We start from the raw sequence: 19845 nt of genomic DNA on the forward strand, positions 1-19845 counted from the left end.
CCCCTTCCCTCCCCTCCTCTCCCCTTCCTTCAGCACCCGCTATTTTGTTTCCGTCAACCGCCGCGAAGCCAATGCGCACAGCGGTGAGCAGGACACAGGCCGCGGGACACGGCTCCCCCGCGCCTGCCGCCGGTGTTTACCTGCGCGGGTCTCGTGCTTGGGCACCCGGTAATACTTGTTGCCGAACTGGTCGGTGCCCACCAGCTCCTTAGCGGGGCCCAAGAGCCGGAGCCGCAAGGCGCGGAGCGCCCGCCAGGCAACGCTCATCCTAGGATAACTCCGGCCGAGGCTGCGGCGTCGGATACACACTTACGAACACAGAGACACACAGCCGTCGTCTATCCCGTCCCTATTGAGCGCTTCCACCTCCAGCCTATGGGCGGCGGGCGCTCCAGCAACGCCGCTCGCCATTGGCGCAGGCCGGCCCAAGACGGCGGCGCAGCGGGGCGTGGGGCGGTGTTCCCGCCATGTTGGGGTTGCTGTCCGCTCGCCAGGCCGGGTTGGACGATCCCGCGCGACTGCGCCGGGCCGAGCGCACCCGCAGGTACCGCGGCGGGGCGGGAGGCGCTGCGCGGGGGGCCCCGGAGCTGCAGCGACTGGCTCCGCCCTGCCAGGGAGCCTCGCCTGGCCCGAGACGGGGTTGCACGGGGGACCGGGGTGAAGGAGCCGCGAGCCGCCTCGGCGGCGGCTCCGGCAGCGGCTCCCTGCGCTCCGCCGGCCGCGTTTCGGAGCGTCCGTGGGTTTGCGGTGTCGTGCGTGGGTCAGAGCCCTGGCATGTGAGCACTGCGGTGCCCAGTGTGTCATCCCCGCACCGCGGTGTCGCCTCCTGCGCAGTTCCACTGGGGGCTCGGTCCGCTCGCGGCTGTGCTCCGCCCGTGGAGAAACGAGGTGTTTGTGGTGCTCTGCGCCCGCATCGGCTCGTCGGCCCTCTTCCCAAACCCGGCCTGTTGGTTGATTACAGGAGAATCAGATGCACGGCTTTTATTGGGTTCCCAGCAGCTTCTGTGGGAAGTGGTGGCTGCTTAGACAGGCTTGTTAATATTCATGGATTATAAGGTGATAATATTTCTTCAACATCAGAATGACAATCAATTTTGCAGCTGTGTTTCAAGGCAAATTCAGTAAAGCTTGCGTCAATTCAGTCGCTCACGGGACTCCATTGTAAGGATTTGTGCTCGTGATTTATGGTTTTGGGGGCTGCATCATTGTGAAAAGAATGTTTTAAATTGAAATGAATTTTGGTGGTTCAGGAAACTCCTTTCAGCATTGTGACAACATGGTTACATCCTTTTTGTGCCCCCAGCGCTCATGTAGCATTCAGTGTTAAGAATGTTTGGCTTAAAAAACAACTATAGTCTTCAGTGGATTTTATTTATAGGTGCATTTTAAAGTTATATGTTTTAAAACAGTTCTGCAGGGGCATTTCTTGCTTCATTAAAATTCAATCTGGAGCTCAAAGGTTTTAAACTAGGTATCTTGTATATGTCAAAATTCTTATTCTAAGCGAATTCTTCCATAATTATATTTCACATCTCTTAAAAGAAGTTAAATAACTTGCTGCTTTTAATGCATATCTACAGAGGTGCTGTTTGGGGACCTGCCTATAACAGCCTAAGGTTCTCACATCAGGATTTTTGCCAGTTGATCTTAAGTAGGGTCACTCTGCCTGACAGCTTTTCAGTTACCTACTTAATTACTTTGTACTTGTTAGTGCTTTTGACAAAATGATGCTGTATGAAGCTCTGATCATCTTGTAAGGCTAAATTTTATATCAGGTAGTATGGTTTAAGGAAGCAGAATCTCTCTTATTTTGACCATGTAACATATTAGCATATTTAAAAATACAAGTTACTAATTGCAGTTCAGAAGAGTTTGTCTTGGAAGCTTCATCGTGTGGGTAGCCTAGTTTTTATTTATTTTGTTCCAGAAAATGTAACACACAAACTTTGGTTCATTAAAGGAAAACTTGATTAACTTGATAAACTAGATGAGTTTGTCCGCTAGGTGTCCGTAGTTCCAAGTAGGATGAAGCTTGAAAGAATGTTACATAATGAAACTTCAAAGTAACTGATATTTGTTGTGAATAGAAGGCATCTGAATGCTTCTGTTGCCCAAAGTTTTCAAATTGCATCTGGTTTTGTTTCCTATGTTGACCCCAAATACAGTTTTGCTATTTTACATATTTATTTCTCTCTTACCTTCCAAACATCAAAGTAATTTTTTTCTGCCAACTTCACAAGACTTATTTCCATCCCTATGTCATGTAGTTTTGCAAAAATGTTACAAGGATGAGTTAAATACATTGAAAAGGGCAAAACTAGGGTTTTAGCTGTTCAGAGCTGCATAGTAACATTCAATAATTCTGTTCTTGTTGTTCATATCTCTGTTTTTCTTTTTTTTTATTTTTGTTTTTGTTGGTTTTAGGGTTCTAAGTCTGGAATTAAATAAAGATAGAGATGTGGAAAGAATACATGAGAGTGGTATCAACACACTTGATATTGAGCCTGTTGAGGGAAGATAGTAAGTATATACTTTAGTTGGTAAAAACGTATATGAGTACTTCATTGTGTTTTGGTACTATGGATTTATTTTCTTGTTGAACACTCAGTTATACTGAGCATATTGAGATCGTGAATGTTGTAACTTTGTGCTTTATTAACACTTTTCAGCATGTTATCTGGTGAATCAGATGGTGTTATTGTACTTTATGACCTTGAAAACTTGACCAGAAAACCAAGTTACACCTGTAAAGCACTTTTCTCTGTGGGAAGGTAAGTATTCCAAAATTATAATAAAAGTTCATAGTATAGCTCTTGTGTGGCTAGGATTGAACTTGCAAATTAATATGTGTTCTTATTTCTAGGATAGAAAGACTGTAGAAGATAGTACCAGAAATCTTTGAAGGCTAGTATGATGACTTATGTTTTTTGAAATGCAAAAAAAAAGAAGAAACTTTGTGGGGATTTATGTGATTTACTAAGTAGCAGGAGCTAATTGTTTCTTCTTCATTTGTCTACTCTAGTAGTTACAATATATGTACAATGACTCTGTGGTATTGTTTGAGCAGATCTAGAGCAGTTCAAAAGTTAAATAAGAGAATATCAATTTTACTTATATGGAAACTAAAGTTAAGAGAGTCTTATGTTGCTGTAGACTGCACAAAAAGAAGTCCGAGCTAGTACTCTAATCACATTTTAACACTAGAAAAAGATAGGTGAGGAAAAAAACAACCAAACTCTCTTCTAGCTCACAGTTCCTTACCTCTGAGTTTTGTTATTTTTTCATGTTGAAATTTGGTGACTTTATGCCAGTAACTATGAAAAAAAAGTTTTGATACTGTTGTAGAAATATTCCTTTTATCCCCCAAATATATATAATATTTACATTTGAATAAATATGCTTTTAAGCAGAAGGAAAATTATCTGCATAACCCAGTTCATCTGATTGGAAAAAAGATCTAACACCTATTTGCAATTGTTGGTTTTATTTTCTCTCTCCCTGGTTGCAGCTATTTTAAGTTCATCTGGTTGTTCACCAGGCACAGCAGTAATTTATATAGAACTTCTTAAGAGCATGTTCAAATGAAGACAGATGTGTTACTAAAAAAAAGGAGCATATTTTTCTAAAGAGCAGGGTACTGCCATGCTGTGTGTAATCTTTATAAAGAGTCAAAGCCTTTATTGCTTTGTCAGACTTTCTCTGCAGACAGTATAAATTTTTCCATTATGGCCATAAAGTCTTTTAGCAAAATCTAGTTTTTCCCTGTATTTGGATTTTAGGATTATCTAGTAAGTTGGGACTTCGAGACAGTAAGATATATCCTACTATGTTAAAGATTAGTAGCTACATTTTCTCCTTATTTTTTCCTTGTCTACAACTTAATTGAGGTCTAAGAGCTTCATGAGCCCAATATACAAGAGCAGAACAGATTCGTTACAATAAAAGTCCGTAATGGTATTTTGGACTATAAGAAGGAAAAAGGCTAATAGAACGTGCATCAAAACAAATGGGTAGGGACAGAATCTACTGCAAGTCAGCTACATGTGATAAGTGTTTGTGGCTGGGACTTCTTGCACAAAATTATTTTAAATTGTAATTAAGAACATGTAATGACTATAGATCCCCAACTCTCAAAACTGAAACGAGTTCTGAAACAGATGCAGCAAACCGAAGAGATTCTAAGAGGACACAACATAAAAGCTGTCAAATCTATGCTAAAGTCATGCCAACACTGACTTCAGTTAGGTCAGTAGAAATATTCCATTCTTGAAGATTCTGTTTATGAGCGTGGTTAGTTGGTAGTCTGTTTCCTGAGTAGGTGTTAATTTGCATAGCTGCATCTTTTATTTCCTGTCAGTTGAGGCATGAGTCTTACTACTGACTTAGAATCAGATTTGTGTGACACTGTTCTAAATGATAGACTTAGAATTATTATTGTTTAAATAACCTTAGTAGGTTTCTTGCCTAATTTACTCCTAGTATTCATATAACTTCCTAATATGTTTTAAATACTTACTAAAACTAAATAGCTACAGATTATATATACCTTCAGATGTTTGGAATATTATTCAAGCAGAGTTCCGACATCATAAATGAATTTCTAATTACCGATAAGAAACACTTTTCATCTGATTATCCAGCTCCTATCTTTGAAGCATATAGTGCTGATGTGTTGTAGATGTTTGCCTGTCTTCCAGGGCACAACACAACTCTGGTCTCAAAGTTGCTTAAAGAATAAGCTCTTGGTAGAGGTCCTTTGAAGCTGTTTCTGAATAGGCTCTAAACTGGGCTTGATGAGGGTCCAATAGTTTTAGAACATCAGAAGTGGTAGGGTGGAACTTACGCAGTGTTTCTCATCTAGACTGTAGGGCCACTATTAAAAAAACCCCATAAAAATAGAGCTTTCCTTGCTCTTCTGGGAGTCAGCACTGAGAGCTTCACCTGGTTTCATGTGATCCATGCTGTCCTGTGATAAAAACTGGCATTTGAGAATAACCAAACAGTACTAGCTTCTAGATGATATATATATATATATAGTGCTTATCTTTAAGGTAGTCTCTTCTACTCAAAACCTGCCTAGGAAGAATGAATGGCAGTGACCATACTATACATAGAACTAATTCTGTGTTTGTCTTTGGTAGAAAAGTTTGGGATTCTGAGTAATGGGTGAAAATACTGCATGTGGAATTGTGGTAGTTTGAGACCGCAAAAATCCAATTCCCAAGTCCAAGCCCCCCTCCCACATCTCACCCCAGTGTGAGATGGGTTTTCCAGACACAACACAAGACTCAATATGGGGGGAAGGGAATTATATTACAATCACTACGCAAATAAATATTATAATACATCATATACATAATCTTAACTATCTCTCCTATGATAAATCAGTATTTACATTGGGTCAAATCTCTTCTCCCTCCAATAAAAGTTCAGAAGGGAAGAAGGAAAGATCCTTTCCACATTTAGGGCAGCAGCCTCTCTTCTTCCATGCAGTAGCTGTAGCTGAATCTCTTTCCACTACACACAAGGGGGGTCTCCTCTCGCCCCTCTCGGCCCTTCGACTCCAAGCGAAGGTCTCTCTCTTCCGTGGACTGCGTTAACTGGGACAAAGGTTTGCCTCACCACATCATATCACGAAGTGCAGGGGTCCTTGTGACGGTCCCTTTCCTCAGGGGATTCAAGCTCCCTTGAGTTAGAACGTTAGGGCAGCTTTCAGTTGAAAGTCTTTGCCTCAAGCGTTCCATCAGAGCTCCTGTGCTCTGTCTCAGGCTGCCAGCCTGGCAGCAGCAGTGGGGGGGGGCAAGGCCCTTCTCCGTGTTCCGTCCAACCGTCCCGGTCCAGCTTCCAGGACATCTTGAGCTTCTCAGCTCCTGTCTCCGGTACTGCTACATTCCAAGACTCCCCTCAAGTGGGAGTCCACCACCCCTCCTCTCTAGGAGGTCTCAGAGGGGTTTTGGGGAATTCAATTCAGTTCTTACCCCCAAAACTGTCTCTGTAGAGCTTAGTTCTCTCTCTCTCTCTCTCTCTCTCTCTCTCTCCGTTAGACATCTCTGTGTCTTCTTGCTTGGCTGCATGCTGGCTTTGCTGCTTCTTCTTATCTCTTGGCTTTCTGCCACAATTCTCCATTCACTGCTGCTCCACTGCCGCTTTCAGTATCTCCTGCTGTCCACTCAGAGTGGAGAAACTTCCCCCAGCTCTCAGCTACAGGACTCAGCCCAATTTAACACTGTTCCAAGTTCTTGTAGCCCCATCTGGGAGGGCTAGGGGGCTATGGCCCCCCAGCAGGGCTCCTGCCCCTTCTCCCCTCGTGACCTCAGAACATGGCCACTTCTTCTCCAACTACCTCATCACCCTTCTTTTCCGGTCTGGTGTGGTATGTTTAAATTTTGCTGGAGCGCCGATTGGGTCAACACCAAGAGAGACACCACCCTCTCAGGGGTTACTATTTTTTTTAACTCCTGGGAAAAAAACACTTTTTTTTCCCCACCACAGGAATGAACTGGAAATAATGTACAGCCCTGACGCATGAAACTAGGCTGAATGGCATGTAGCCACTACTAAGCTTGGCCAGATCAAAGGTAATTCCTGCAGAGCTACTCAAGAATTTTTTAGTTCATTCCTCAGCCCTGTGGATTATGGAAGAATTGATTGTGCAGCTACAGTGTTGAACACAGTCCAGTGTTTTACACTTACCAGTTATTGTACCAGGATAATTAGTTCCATGGGTTTAGGTTTTTCTGCATGGTGCATACAAATGGCTCTCCAGGAGTAAGTTCACTCTGAATCAGGCTTGGTTTCCTGGCTCTGACGTTACTGAAGATATTTAGCTTAATCTGTCATGGTTCAACTCCAGACAGCAACCAAGTACCACTCAGCTTCTTGCTTACTTGCCTACCAAGTGGGATCAGGGAGAGAATCAGAAGGGTAAAAGGTAGAAGACCCATGAGTTGAGATGAAGCCAGGTTAATAGGAAAAGCAAAAGCTGCACATGCAAGCAAAGCACAACAAGGAATTAAATCATCACTTCCCGTGGGCAGGCAGGTGTTCAGCCATCTCCAGGAGAGCAGGGCCCCATCACATGTTACTCAGGAAGACAAATGCCAGAATTCAAAATGTGTTCTCCCCTTCTTCCCCCAGCTTTATATACTGAGCATGATGTTATATGGTCTGGAATATCCCTTTGATCACTTTGGGTCACCTGTCCTGGCTGTATTCTTTTCCAACCTCCCATGCGTTCTCAGCCCCCTCACCAGCGTGGCTGTATGAAAAGCAGAAAAGGCTTAGGCTCTGTGTAAGCCCTGCTCAGCAGTAACAAAAACATCTCTATAATATCAGCACTATGTTCAACACAAATCCAAAACATATCCCATACTAGCCACTGTGAAGAAAATTACTTCTACCCCAGACAAAATCAGTATACTTCCCTGAAGAATAAATGCCCAAAATCTGGTGATTTATAGCACTCTGCCAGGACAGCAGGCCATTCTAGGATATGCCTCAAAAATAAACAATACAGGAGTCATGAAACTAACTCAACGGTTACTCAGTAGCTCTTGCTTAGTACTGCCAATTCTGGCTTCAGGCTAACTCAGTTTTAAGATGTCTTGTGCTTTCTAGCAACCCAAGTGAGCAGGAAGGTGTATTAGTTGAGCTGAAATCAGGTCTATAAATGTCATGTGAAAAGGGGATACTTCCTTGACCCTAGCTTTTGATTAGTCTGTCATTGTCCCAGGAAAATGGAGACCCTTGTGCCTGATCAATCTGTCAGTGTCCTGTTATGGGGACCCTTCACTGAACAGTCCCGCTGGATTGAAGGGCAGTTCAACTGGCTTGTTCAAGGTCACATACCAAGGGCAGTGCCCACTTTATCCGAGTTATCCACAGCCAGCAACTGCCAGTGCCTGTGAAGGACTCACGAACAGTTTATGGGATAACACTCTTAATTAATATAAAATGGTGACCGATTAAGATTCAAGGATTACTGGTGATTGTACCTGGTTGCAAAATCATATTCAAAGCAATACACAGACAAGCTCTAATCCCAGTAAAAGTATTCAGTGCACATAGAGTACAGTTCTTACCCAATAGGTGTCCGACACCTCTGAGGGTGAAGACAGGTTCAGCCCGTTCACTGATTCCAGAAGCTACAACGGCGTCTTCCCTAACTTTTCCCCATTCTTGACCTACTTTTATACTGTTTCTTTATGTTTAGATGGAGCTTGAGTGACATATCTTTGTTACTGAGTGGTGTAAAATTCTCTTAGCTTTGCTCTTAAAGATACAGCTAATAAAATATAGAGTGTGTGGTCAGTGAGGGGTGGTTGTATCTTGGAGACAGGCAAATTTGGGATGTAGATGTGCATTAGTATTATAATTAAGTTACAATGAACCAAGTTCATCGAAGGAGAGCAATTTTGCCACAGTTGCTGACTCAGCAGGAGGACATCTGTCTCCCTTGGTTGACAGGTGCAATGCATTTTATCAGCTAGAAAGTACTATCAAGTTCCCCTCCCTTCAAGGATTTCAACAGACCCTGTTCACAGTGTCTTCACTCTGCTCCACTCTCTATTTCAGCCCTCTTAGCAGGTGCTTAAAGTTGTAGATTTCATGTATGGGAATCATCCTGGAATAGGTTTTGGGCCTGCTTGCCTCATTCCATACTATGCAGCAACTGCATTTCACCCTGGAATTCATGTATCCTTATAACTTCTGTTAGGATGTGAATATAACATTCCTCTAATTTTATCCCAACCATCTTTTCACAGTAACAAAAATCTACATCTCTGTTTACACAATGATACCCCTGCAATAGTTACCGCTTTGGAGGCCAGGACACTTGAGAGAAAAATGCAAAGATAAGAGCAGAAGTGAGGAAATCTTGTGAGCCCTTCATTAGCTGCAGCTGGAGCTGGCTGAACTATTTTCTCATATTGTACTGTGTTTAGCTGGGATAGAGTTCATTTTCTTCATAGTAGTTTGTATGGTACTGTGTTTCAGACTTGTGGCCAGTCTTGCTAACTTACTGATGTTCAGCTAGTGCTGAACAGTGCTTGGTAGTGTCAAGGCATTCAACATTCTTCGTTCTACCCCTTCAGTGAGGAGACTGGGGGTGGACAGTAGGCTGTGAGGAAACACAGCTGAGACACCTGACCCAACTTGACCAGAGAGATATTGATATTCCATACTGTACTATGTCATGTGCAGTAATAAAACTGGGGGAGAAAAAGGGGGGGCCCTGGATTGCCATTGCTCAGGATTTGAAGGGTCGTTAGTCAGCCTACAATGAAGGATTGTTCTTGCATCACTTGTTTGTTTAGGGTTTTTTTGGGGTCTTTTGGTTTTTTGAGGGGATGGAGTTTGTTTTGATTTGTTTCCTTTTATGTATTACAATGTGTTTATCTCAATCCACAACTTTTCTCACCTTCACCGTTTGGATGCTTTCCTTCATCCCACTGCAGAGGAGTAGAGTGAGCAAATGGCTGTGGTGGTGTGTAGGTGCCTAGGGTTAACCCACAGCAACATGGTAATTCTGGATCTGGGAGCATGATTTCGGGCCCTGAAGCTGGATCCATGTGAATACAGCTCAGATATTAGTGGTCTACCAGGTATAGATATTACATATATTATTCGGAGTCTGGTCAGTTCAGTCTGTATCCTGGAGCTGTCAAGATTTGCTTTGCTGTCCTTTCTTCCTACCACATTTAATGTATTATTAATTATATTGCATTCTGTAACTATCCATAGTTTAGCTGAAAGTTTCCTATTGTCCTTCCTCTGTCACTTCTGAATGCAAATATAAATGACTCTCAGTAACTTAGTCTACTGCTATCTGGTGACTTCAGCATACATGAATTGCCAATAACTATGTAGCTGTAATTGTTCACTAATAATAATAATGAAATTTTTGAACTGTATTTGTGGTGGTATTTTTTAGTAGATCTATTTCTCAGATCCATTTCTCAGGGGGCTTCCAGAAGTATAAATGATTTGTAGTGTTAGGCTATCATGTTTAAGATTAGAACTGTAAACATTGCAATTTAAAACATTTCAAAAGACATTAGTGCCTTTTGTGCTTCAAACTGAGTGTCTTAACTGCTACAGATACCATATTTGGAAAAGATAATGATCTGTAGTTTCTTGAAATCAGGACTCTTCAAAGAAATTAATGTTAGTTGATTGAAAATCAAGCCAAAAAAACCTAGTTCTTCTTGAAAACTTCAGTACAAATTAAAAAAAAAATATTTAAACAATGTTTTCTACTTGTCATTGAATACCAAGACAATTACAAGATGCTTATTAAGACTAACCAATTGGAATATTTTCTTTGATTTTAGGAGCCATCCTGATGTACATAAATTCAGTGTGGAGACAGTGCAGTGGTATCCTCGTGACACTGGCATGTTTACATCCAGCTCATTTGATAAAACCTTAAAAATATGGGATACAAACACTTTAAAAGTAAGAGAGTTTCTGCAACTTGCAAGTTTCTTTGTGTATGTGTTATTCATTCCACATCTGCAGTTTTCCCAGAGGTGAACAGGAGCAGGCATTCAGAAGGATGAAAACCAGCCTATTGTTAGAACTGTGGGTGCAGCAGCAGGGTGATATGGTTCCAGCATTCATATATACCCTGGTGTGTGCCTCTCCCTGTCTGAAGACCTAAATGTCTAAACTGTAAGAGAGCTTGAAACCCATGGGAGAGTCCTTTCTGCTTTTGTTGTGATCAGGAGTACAGCTAGTTGATATTTTGCTGCCCACGAAGGTGTAGTCTGAAGTTCATTCTTGAGGATTGTTAGTTAAGTATAATGGAATGTACAGCAGGATGAGTTATTTTTAACAACTGGCACCTAAATACTGGTTTTGAAAGACTGGGGGTTTTGGCATTCAGGATCACAAGGTCCAGAATTCTGCTGTTGTAAGCAGTATAGACAGCATTTCTAGAAATTGTTGGAGAATGAGAGAAACCATTAAGAAAATGCTAACCATTGTAAATGGCATTATTAAAGTAAACAGATTATGTAGGAATTCATGTTGCTTTGCCTCGCATCTCTTGTTGAACTGTGGATTCATGACTGCAGTTTGTCCTGTTTCCTGTGTGAATGTATTAATGAATTTACACTGATACTGTTTGACTGTTGTTTCACACATAATGAAAGAATTTAAAAAAAATAAGAGGTTTGTCATCCTAGGGACACAATAGTAAACAAATTTTTACCTCTTTTGGGTTTTTTGTTTGTTCGTTTGGGGTTTTTTTGTGAGATGTGAAGCTACATTTGCAGTTGCTTGATCTTCTTATGAACAGTTCACTTTCCAGATAGTTCTGTGAGCATCCCTTAAAAGACAGTGTTTATGTGAAGGTTATTGAATGACCTGTTCTGCCACCAAATGATGTTTTTGAAAATACAGACAAGTTTTAAGAGATTTTTCATATATAGTATTTTAGAATGAGACAACAAAAGGGGTTTACCTGAAAGCAATTGTAATTATTAAAGTAAACATTGAACTTTATTGAGGTAAATATTATATTTCATTAATTTTAAACACTTACAAGATAGCTAATAATTTTATATGATAAGGGTTTAATTTTTTTAGGAATTGAAGCTACATTATAACCTTCTTGTTTGCTTGCTAACTTTGTTAATTTTTGATAATTGTAATGTTTTCCATTCATGCTTCTTATTAGCCAATTTTCTTGGTCTTTCTTTTTGGTCATCTCTGAACTCTGGTGTTGTCCTAGTTTTGCAAACAGACTTGCTGTGCGGAGCTTGCATGATCTGGTTTCTAACTTGGAGAATTATTATTACTATGTAAATAGTAGTGTTTTTATTAGTCTTATTTGTAGCTTATTTGTACTTGAAAAATAATGATGAGCATTTACATTCTGATAACATACTTGCACTGTCATTAGTTTAATCTTTTTATTATCAGCCTGCAGATATATTTCACTTTGAGGGAACAGTCTATAGCCATCACATGTCTCCAGTTGCTACACAGCATTGTTTAATAGCAGGTATGTATTTGTTTGTAAGAAGTGTCTTATTTTGGGTTTGTAGTAACAAGCAAGTTTTTTACTTGCCCTGTCTTATTTTTACATGAATTAAGTCTTTGTAAGACGTAAGTTCATTGGTAAAATAAAACACTATCCATTAGTTGGATGATGTCAATAAGAATATCATATTTGTTCTTCTGAAATAATCAGTCAATTCTCCTACCTGATAAAAACTCTTAGCTATAATTAGATTACCTTTCATTACATAAGCTAGCATTTGAGGTTTATTAGGTCCAAACATAGTAAATTGTGTAAATAGATGTGTATTGCTTACATGTATGCATGTAGGCTATGTTTAGCAACAAAATATTTGAGGAGATATTTTTAAGTTTCCTAAATATTGCCCTGTTTACCTCCAGTTTCTAAATTTTGTTTGTTACATGGTAAATTTACTTGGACTAAAAATGTAAATCTATTAATAGAATGCATTGACTCTGACTGAATGAACTGTTATGCAGTTAGCATTTCTTTTCTATTTCTTTGTCATTGCTAAGTTTTTTTGTTGTTGTTATTCTCTCAAATGCTGGGGGTTTTTTTAACTGTCTTTGTTTCTCTTGTTACAGTTGGTACCAAAAGCCCCAAAGTACAGCTCTGTGACTTGAAGTCTGGATCCAGTTCTCACATACTGCAGGGTACTTCCTAGTCTGAAACATAAATGTTAAACAATAACTACTTTGAGTAAAACAAGTCCTGTAAAGAAACACTGTATACAATGTATTCTTTGTCAGTAACATGACTAATTTTTTTATAACCAGTTGTGAAAGTTACACAGTGGCAAAAGGTTCTTCTGGGTGTTTTCTAGTGCTAATAAATTGGAGAATACAAATATTAATCAATGAGCAGTTACTACAGATGTTTGAGCATTTTCATGATCTAATCAGTAGTGTTTATTATTTATTACATGGTTAAGTATATTCATTGATTTGAGGGTTTATGGGGGGCTGTTTACAAGAAACTCAAAGAACAAATAAAACAACCAAAACTCCCACCCTGTCATAAAAAAAAAAAGAAACCCTACACCTAAACACACACACAGAGCCTCCAACAACTATTTAAAAAAATATATCCTATGGAGGCATTTGAATGGATTTATTTAGAAGTTTCTAGTTTCTCTAGAATAGGCAAGATACTACTTTCTGTAGAAGGATGATATCTAATCCTTTGCATATTCCTAATTCAGTTAAATATAGGAGTTTATTGTTCCATAATCCTTTACTTTTGACACTTAAATAGAATGTGCCTTTGGTGTCTCTTCTCTAATGTGTACTTTTTGGAGTATGAGTATGTATACATGTGCTCAAGTGAAGGCAATTACGAGGTAAATCTTCATGCTTCTAACTAGCAGGGTAAGATCTGATCTAGAAGCTGTAGACAAACATTAGGTCAGACACAGCAATGTGCAAATGCAGCTTTATTTCTTCACTGGCCAGCTCAAGTCTAAAATCAGCCTAGGTGGTTTCATGTGATGTAGAGCTTAAACCATTAAGCCCTTATGAACTGAATTGACCACAGTAGGCTGCTCATGTTCTGTTTCTAGAACCAAGAGCACCAGAGAGTGCAACGACAAAAACAGTTCTCTAGACATTCAGTTGGGTTTCACCAGGGCTTCCTAATTTAACACAAGAGTTAGTGCTTTCCAGGCACAAGCTCTGTGTCATTGTACACAGCCTGGTACAGTTAGCTCAAGTGCAATATTGGACGAATAAGTGGAGGGAGAATATGTCCTCCTATTAGCATAACCTAATAATTCTTTACAGAACTTGAAGCAGTCAGTAGTGTCTTGAAGATAAGTATGAATTTTCATGTAGGCTAACTCTGGCAGCTGAAATGGAGCAAAATGCATGGCTGTAGTGTAATAGTATGGCTGCAGTGGATCCAAGTAAATGTGTCTGCCTTGAACCTTCCAAGTGTGTCCTGTAGTACCTGTATCATGGAGATTTTTTCTATGATCCTGGTCATCATAGCCCTTTGATTAATTTAGGTAATGGAAAGCCACCTACTAGAAGATGTAGGAGGGGCAATGTGGTTCACATAGCTCTAAACTGCACTAGCAGAAATGTATTTGTATGATTTAGTTTATTTTTCAACAATGTGTTTCTGTTACTACATGAAGCCTGATTGCAGTCTCTCCATTTAGGACAATTTACACCTCCTGTTGTCTGTATTTATTTAACATTTTTTAAACTTTCCAAATTTTGAAGTGTGTGTGTATATGTATATGTGTACATATATATGTATAAATTCAAACCTAAAAGGGGCAGTATCCCAAGGAGAAGACTCCAAGTTAAAAATCTCCAATCAGCCACAGTGAGAGACAGATTCCAGGCAAACCTTCAAACTAGACTCAAAAACCATTCCACAGATTCTACAGATGCCTCTCCTGAAACAATTTGGCACCATATTAAAAACAGCATCTTGCAGCCCTCTGAAGAATCCTTAGTGTTCTCCTTCAAGAAGAACAAGGACTAGTTTGATGAAAACAATCAAGAGATCTGGGAATTGTTGAGGAAGAAGAGAACCGAGCACACCTTGCACTGCCATCCTGTCACGCAAGAAGAACAGCCTGTCGTCCAACAGAAACTCCATGACATCCAGAACAAGTGGTGGATCGATCTAGCTGAAAAAACTGAGCTGAAAAAACTCAATTATGCGCAGATACGGGTGATCACAGAGGATTCTATGAGGCCCTGAAAACAGCATATGGGCCTACATACCAGCTCCAAAGCTCTCTACTCAGCACTGATGGTCAAACGCTTCTAACAGGTAAATCCTCCATTCTGAATCGATGGTCTGAACATTTTCAGACTCTTTTCAGTACTAGCCGTGTAGTTCAAAACTCAGCTATTCAGTCCATCACACAACAACCAGTGAAGAATGAATTGGATACTGCCCCCACTTTAGGAGAAACCCTCAAGGCCATTCAGCAGGTGAAAATTGGCAAAGCAGCTGGGATTGATGGAATTCCACCCGAAGTCTGGAAACATGGGGGCCTTGCACTCCATGCTAAATTTCACGAATTTGTGGTGCGCTGTTGGGAACTAGGCGAACTACCATCAGACCTTTGAGATGCAGTCATCATCACCTTGTATAAGAAGAAAGGAGTTAAATCAGACTGTTCAAATTACCGTGGTATTACTCTGCTTTCCATTGCTGGCAAAATCCTGGCAAGAATACTTTTGAACAGATTAATACCCGCTATAGCAGAAGGAGTTCTACCTGAAAGCCAATGTGGTTTCAGAGCCAACAAGAGCACCACAGACATGATATTTGTTCTCAGACAACTGCAAGAGAAGTGTAGGGAACAGAATAAAGGTCCCTATGTAACCTTTGTTGATCTCACCAAGGCTTTCGATACTGTGAACAGAAAAGGTCTATGGCAGATTTTGGAACGCTTAGGTTGTGCCCCCAAGTTCCTTAAAATGATCATCTGACTTCATAAGGATCAGTGCAGCCAAGTCAGATATGGTGATGCACTTTCTGAGCCCTTTCTAATAACGAATGGTGTGAAACAAGGCTGCGTTCTTGCACCAACCCTATTCACAGTCTTTTTCAGCATGATGCTCCAAAGGGCCACTGCAGACCTCGACGATCAGGATGGTATCTACATTCGATATCGTACCGATGGAACCCTATTTAACCTAAGGTGACTGAAGGCCCATACTAAGACCTTAAATCATTTTGTCCGGGAGCTGCTTTATGCCGATGACGCCGCCCTTGTGGCCCACACAGAAGCAGCTCTGCAGCGTTTAACATCCTGCTTTGCAGACGCTGCTGAGCTCTTTGGGCTGGAAGTCAGTTTAAAGAAAACAGAAGTTCTCCATCAACCTGCACCTCAGGAAGTCCCCCATCATCCCCACATCACCATTGGCCAATCAGAACTCAAATCAGTCCAGCAGTTTAATTACCTAGGCAGCCTCATCTCCTCGGATGGTAAGATTGACGGGGAGATAGACAACAGGTTAGCAAAGGCATATAGTGCTTTTGGAAAACTCCATAAAAGAGTTTGACGAAATAAACACCTGAAGAAAAGTACCAAGATCAGTGTTTACAGAGCCATTGCACTGTCTGCTCTTTTATATGGTTCCGAATCATGGGTCATCTACTGCCACCACCTGCGTCTCTTAGCACGCTTCCATCAACGCTGTTTCTGTACAATCCTAAACATCCACTGGTCAGATTATGTGACCAATACATCTGTTCTAGAACAAGCAGCAGTCACAAGTATTGAGGCCATGTTACTGAGAACACGGCTGCATTGGGCAGGGCACATTTCCAGGATGAAGGACCACCACCTTCCTAAGATCTTGGTCTATGGTGAACTTGCCATAGAGAGTGTAAGAGAGGAGCCTCGAAGAGAAGATACAAGGACTCCCTGAAACAACATCTCCGCCTTGGCCATATTGATCACCATAACTGGTCTACTCTGGCCTCCAATCAGGAGGCCTGGAGACACACCATCTATAACACTGCTGTTTCCTTTGAGAACGCATGCAGGATCACTCTCGAGGAGAAAAGACAATGCAGAAAGAACCGTGTCTTGCAGAATATACCAGCTAAGGAGTCTTTCTGTTGTGCCTTTTGCAATCGGACATGTCTATCTTGTATTGGCCTTATTAGCCACCAGCATGCTTGTAACAAATGTGGATAGAGCCTTTCCCATATCTTCGTTTGTGAAGCCTAGCCATGATGATGATGATATACACACACACACACACACACACACACACACACATATATATATATATATAGGAAAGGACCTTTCAGAGCATTGAATCCAACTGTTAACTTAGCACTGCCAAGTCCTGCCCTAGATTATTTCCATAGGTGCCACATCTACACATCTTTTACGTATCCCTGGGTTAATGACTCAACCATTGCCTTGGGAAACCTGCTTCTGCTGTAATTTTATTATCTAATCTAAACCTCCGGTGGTGCAACATAGGGCTAGTTTGTCTTGTCCTGTTGCATGTTACTTGGGAGACTGACGCCCACCTGACTACAACCTCCTTTCAGGTAGTTGTAGGGAGCAATAACATATCCCCATAGCCTACTTTTCTCCAGAATAAACATCCCCAGCTCCCTTAACTGCTCCTCTTAAGACCTGTGCTCCAGAGCCTTCCCCAGCTTCATGGGTATCTTAATACTTCAGACCATAAATTCAAGAGAAGAGTATTTGAGGATTATTAAAGTTTTAAATGTAATTATATAGGGTAAATATAGCTTTTATTGAACATTTTTAAAGGATTTGAAGAAAAAGAAATGTAAAATTCCTTCTGTGTGTGATAACACCAGTGCTGCACAAAAGTTAATAGAAGTAAGCTCAGTGGCTGTAACTGTGCTGTAATGTGCTTTGCATAGGTAAAACCATCTTTATTATCAAAAGTTATACTCGTGTAATACTCCATCACTTTCAGGTCAGTGCATTCTTCTTCAAGCAAAAAGAGCAAAGAGAGCAAAGAGCATGTTACTTCAGATTATTGTTCTGACTTGATGTGTCCTGTAGAACTAAATATTTGCTTTTACTTTTAGTTATTTACATAAAATGATATGTATAACCCTTTTCATATAATTTTTAGGTCACAGGCAAGAAGTATTGGCAGTGTGTTGGTCCCCACGTCATGAATATGTTTTGGCAACAGGAAGGTAGGGATGTTGCTGAACTCTTGAAAGCACTGAAATGTTTGTCAGTAAAATTTTATATGTTCTTTCTGAACGTTTTTTAGAATTCTAATGCACTTCTGGAGTTAATCTTCATCACTGACTTTTACCTATGTAGCTCTTCCATAGAAAAACAAAACCTGAAGAGCTGTACAAGTGATGCTTATTTTATAGGAAGTTTGTACAGAATTTTGAAACGCTAATTGTATTTACAGGTGCAGGAAAATGATAGAACATTATTGAGATACTTGCTTCGTACTATGTAGTAGTGTGTGTGTGTTGCTAATCTGTTTTATAACAAAGTAAAACATGTTTAGCTTAAATTAAAATCCTGGTTAATCATACTCAATCATGTCAAAGAGAATAACTCAGGTAGCTTAGCTGATGGGTAGTAACTTTCCAAGCTGCAGTAATTCAGTGAATATGGATTGATGTTGATACTCCTAGACTTTTTTTATTTTCTTTTTTTATTTTCTGTCCATTAAAAATTTTATTTTTAATGTGAAAAATCCTCTGACTTTCCTATAGCTTTTGCGTGTGTTGTCTTTTGATTATAATGTGACATTTCTCACCTTTTTAGTTGCCATGTTTTTTTCTTTTGAATTGCAGAGAGAAATGTCTGTTTTATAAGTTTAGAGTGAAATTTGGATAAGTTGATACCGTTGTTGCAAACCTTTTGTTTCTAAAGCCAGGCTTCTGGAAGGCTCAGCAAAGTTGGAAAATGTTTTAACAGTGTGGTGGTGTGGTGGCTTTGTTTGGTTTTAGCAGATGAAAAATTGTTTGCTTGTAGACAGCTTCTGTACCAGTCACACAATAGATCTGTGATAGCAGGAGCCCCGAGTTGTCAGACAACCATTACAGATAATGCTGGAGTCTGTAGCTGCAGTTTAATCAACAGAAGAATTAGCAAGTTTATTCCTCGTCTGTGTATGTATGCAAGGGTGTTATGTTGTAGACAAAGAGGCAAATGTATTGTATTACAGATGAAAATTCACTCTTAGGTGCTGATAGTGTAACAGCTATACTTATTCATACATGTAAATGAATGTCTGAAATCTGTCTTAAAAAATTTTAATGAAATTCTGTTGACTTGAATGAGCGCACATGATGAGTGGTTCAGAACGGTTGCTGGGCCAAGTGGGTTGATGGAAGACAGTTACTGAAGAAGGGTGCACTTAATTAACGTTATATTTGCAAATCTATTTTTCTTAGTGCTGATGGTAGAGTAAAACTGTGGGATGTGAGGAGAGCTTCTGGATGTCTGAGTACACTTGATCAGCACAATGGGGAAAAGTCCAAGGCGTCTTCTGAGGCAGGTAACACAGAATATAACTAGTGGCAATGCATATGTAACTAGAATCATCCTTATATTTCATAAATATATTGAATACTAAGACTAGCGAAGTGAGTAGTGGTAATCCATTTGTTACCTACTACATAACACAGGCCATTCAGTTATTTCTGTTATAGAGACAGTGGTTTTGGTTAGTATCTTTTTTAGAGGGATCTCCTTGACAATAATGGTATATCTGTTCTAAATGGTTTCCCCCCTAAAATGGGAAATTTTGTTATCTGTATTGTCGGTGAAAGCATTCATTCATGCTGTAGATTAGGTTTCATATAAACAACAATCACTTCATACTTCATAAGCTGTTATGGTAGTTATCTTCTTTTGAAAACAAAGACAACACAAACAAACCCACAAAAGTGCATTCCTTTTCCTGTTTAAATTAGTCTTGCTTCCTATATAAGCCTGTAGAATATTTTCTCATATGTGGTGTCATAAAATCAGTTCTATTCCTTTTATACCTAAAGCCTACAACAGAGTGTAAAGTTATGGTTGTCTTTCATTTTACAGGAGGTTGAATTAAATCTTAGTACAATCAAATGCATAATGATGCCTTGTATTAGCTGTAATTGACTACAGCATTAACATTTTTATGTATTTTTAAGTCACATTTCTGAAACTGAAAAAAAACCCCAAACCTCATGAATTGTGGTCAGTTCTGGACAAAATAAATTTCATTTTGACAGTCCAAAAAAGTACTTAAAACAGTTGCTACGCTGAGGTAGAAATACATAGTGTTTGGAATTGAACCACAATAGAGAAACTCTGTATTATACCTCTGGAAAAAGGG

General features: G+C 40.0%; 2 protein-coding genes across 4 annotated transcripts in view; one reads left to right on the forward strand and one right to left on the reverse strand.

Moving 5' to 3' along the window:
• Nucleotides 1–375, reverse strand: part of NDUFAF2 (NADH:ubiquinone oxidoreductase complex assembly factor 2) — a 52759-nt gene extending 52384 nt beyond the window's left edge. Inside the window, exon 1 of the mRNA XM_027671616.1 lies at nt 141–375. Within this exon, the coding sequence (XP_027527417.1) occupies nt 141–267 (127 nt within the window). The 5' untranslated portion in view covers nt 268–375. The remainder of the gene's footprint in view (nt 1–140) is intronic.
• Nucleotides 368–19845, forward strand: part of ERCC8 (ERCC excision repair 8, CSA ubiquitin ligase complex subunit) — a 32998-nt gene continuing 13520 nt past the window's right edge. The window contains exons 1-8 of one of the 3 annotated variants that reach the window (XM_027671614.1): nt 368–544; nt 2425–2520; nt 2670–2771; nt 10335–10458; nt 11929–12010; nt 12613–12681; nt 17626–17692; nt 18920–19023. In XM_027671614.1, coding sequence (XP_027527415.1) covers nt 468–544; nt 2425–2520; nt 2670–2771; nt 10335–10458; nt 11929–12010; nt 12613–12681; nt 17626–17692; nt 18920–19023 — 721 coding nt within the window. In that variant the 5' untranslated portion in view covers nt 368–467. The other 2 variants (XM_027671615.1, XM_027671613.1) reach the window with 2 other exon arrangements.

This window comes from Neopelma chrysocephalum, unplaced genomic scaffold (genome assembly GCF_003984885.1).
Source record: "Neopelma chrysocephalum unplaced genomic scaffold, ASM398488v2 Primary Assembly neopelma1_97102, whole genome shotgun sequence".
In the NCBI taxonomy this organism is placed as follows: Eukaryota; Metazoa; Chordata; class Aves; order Passeriformes; family Pipridae; genus Neopelma; species Neopelma chrysocephalum.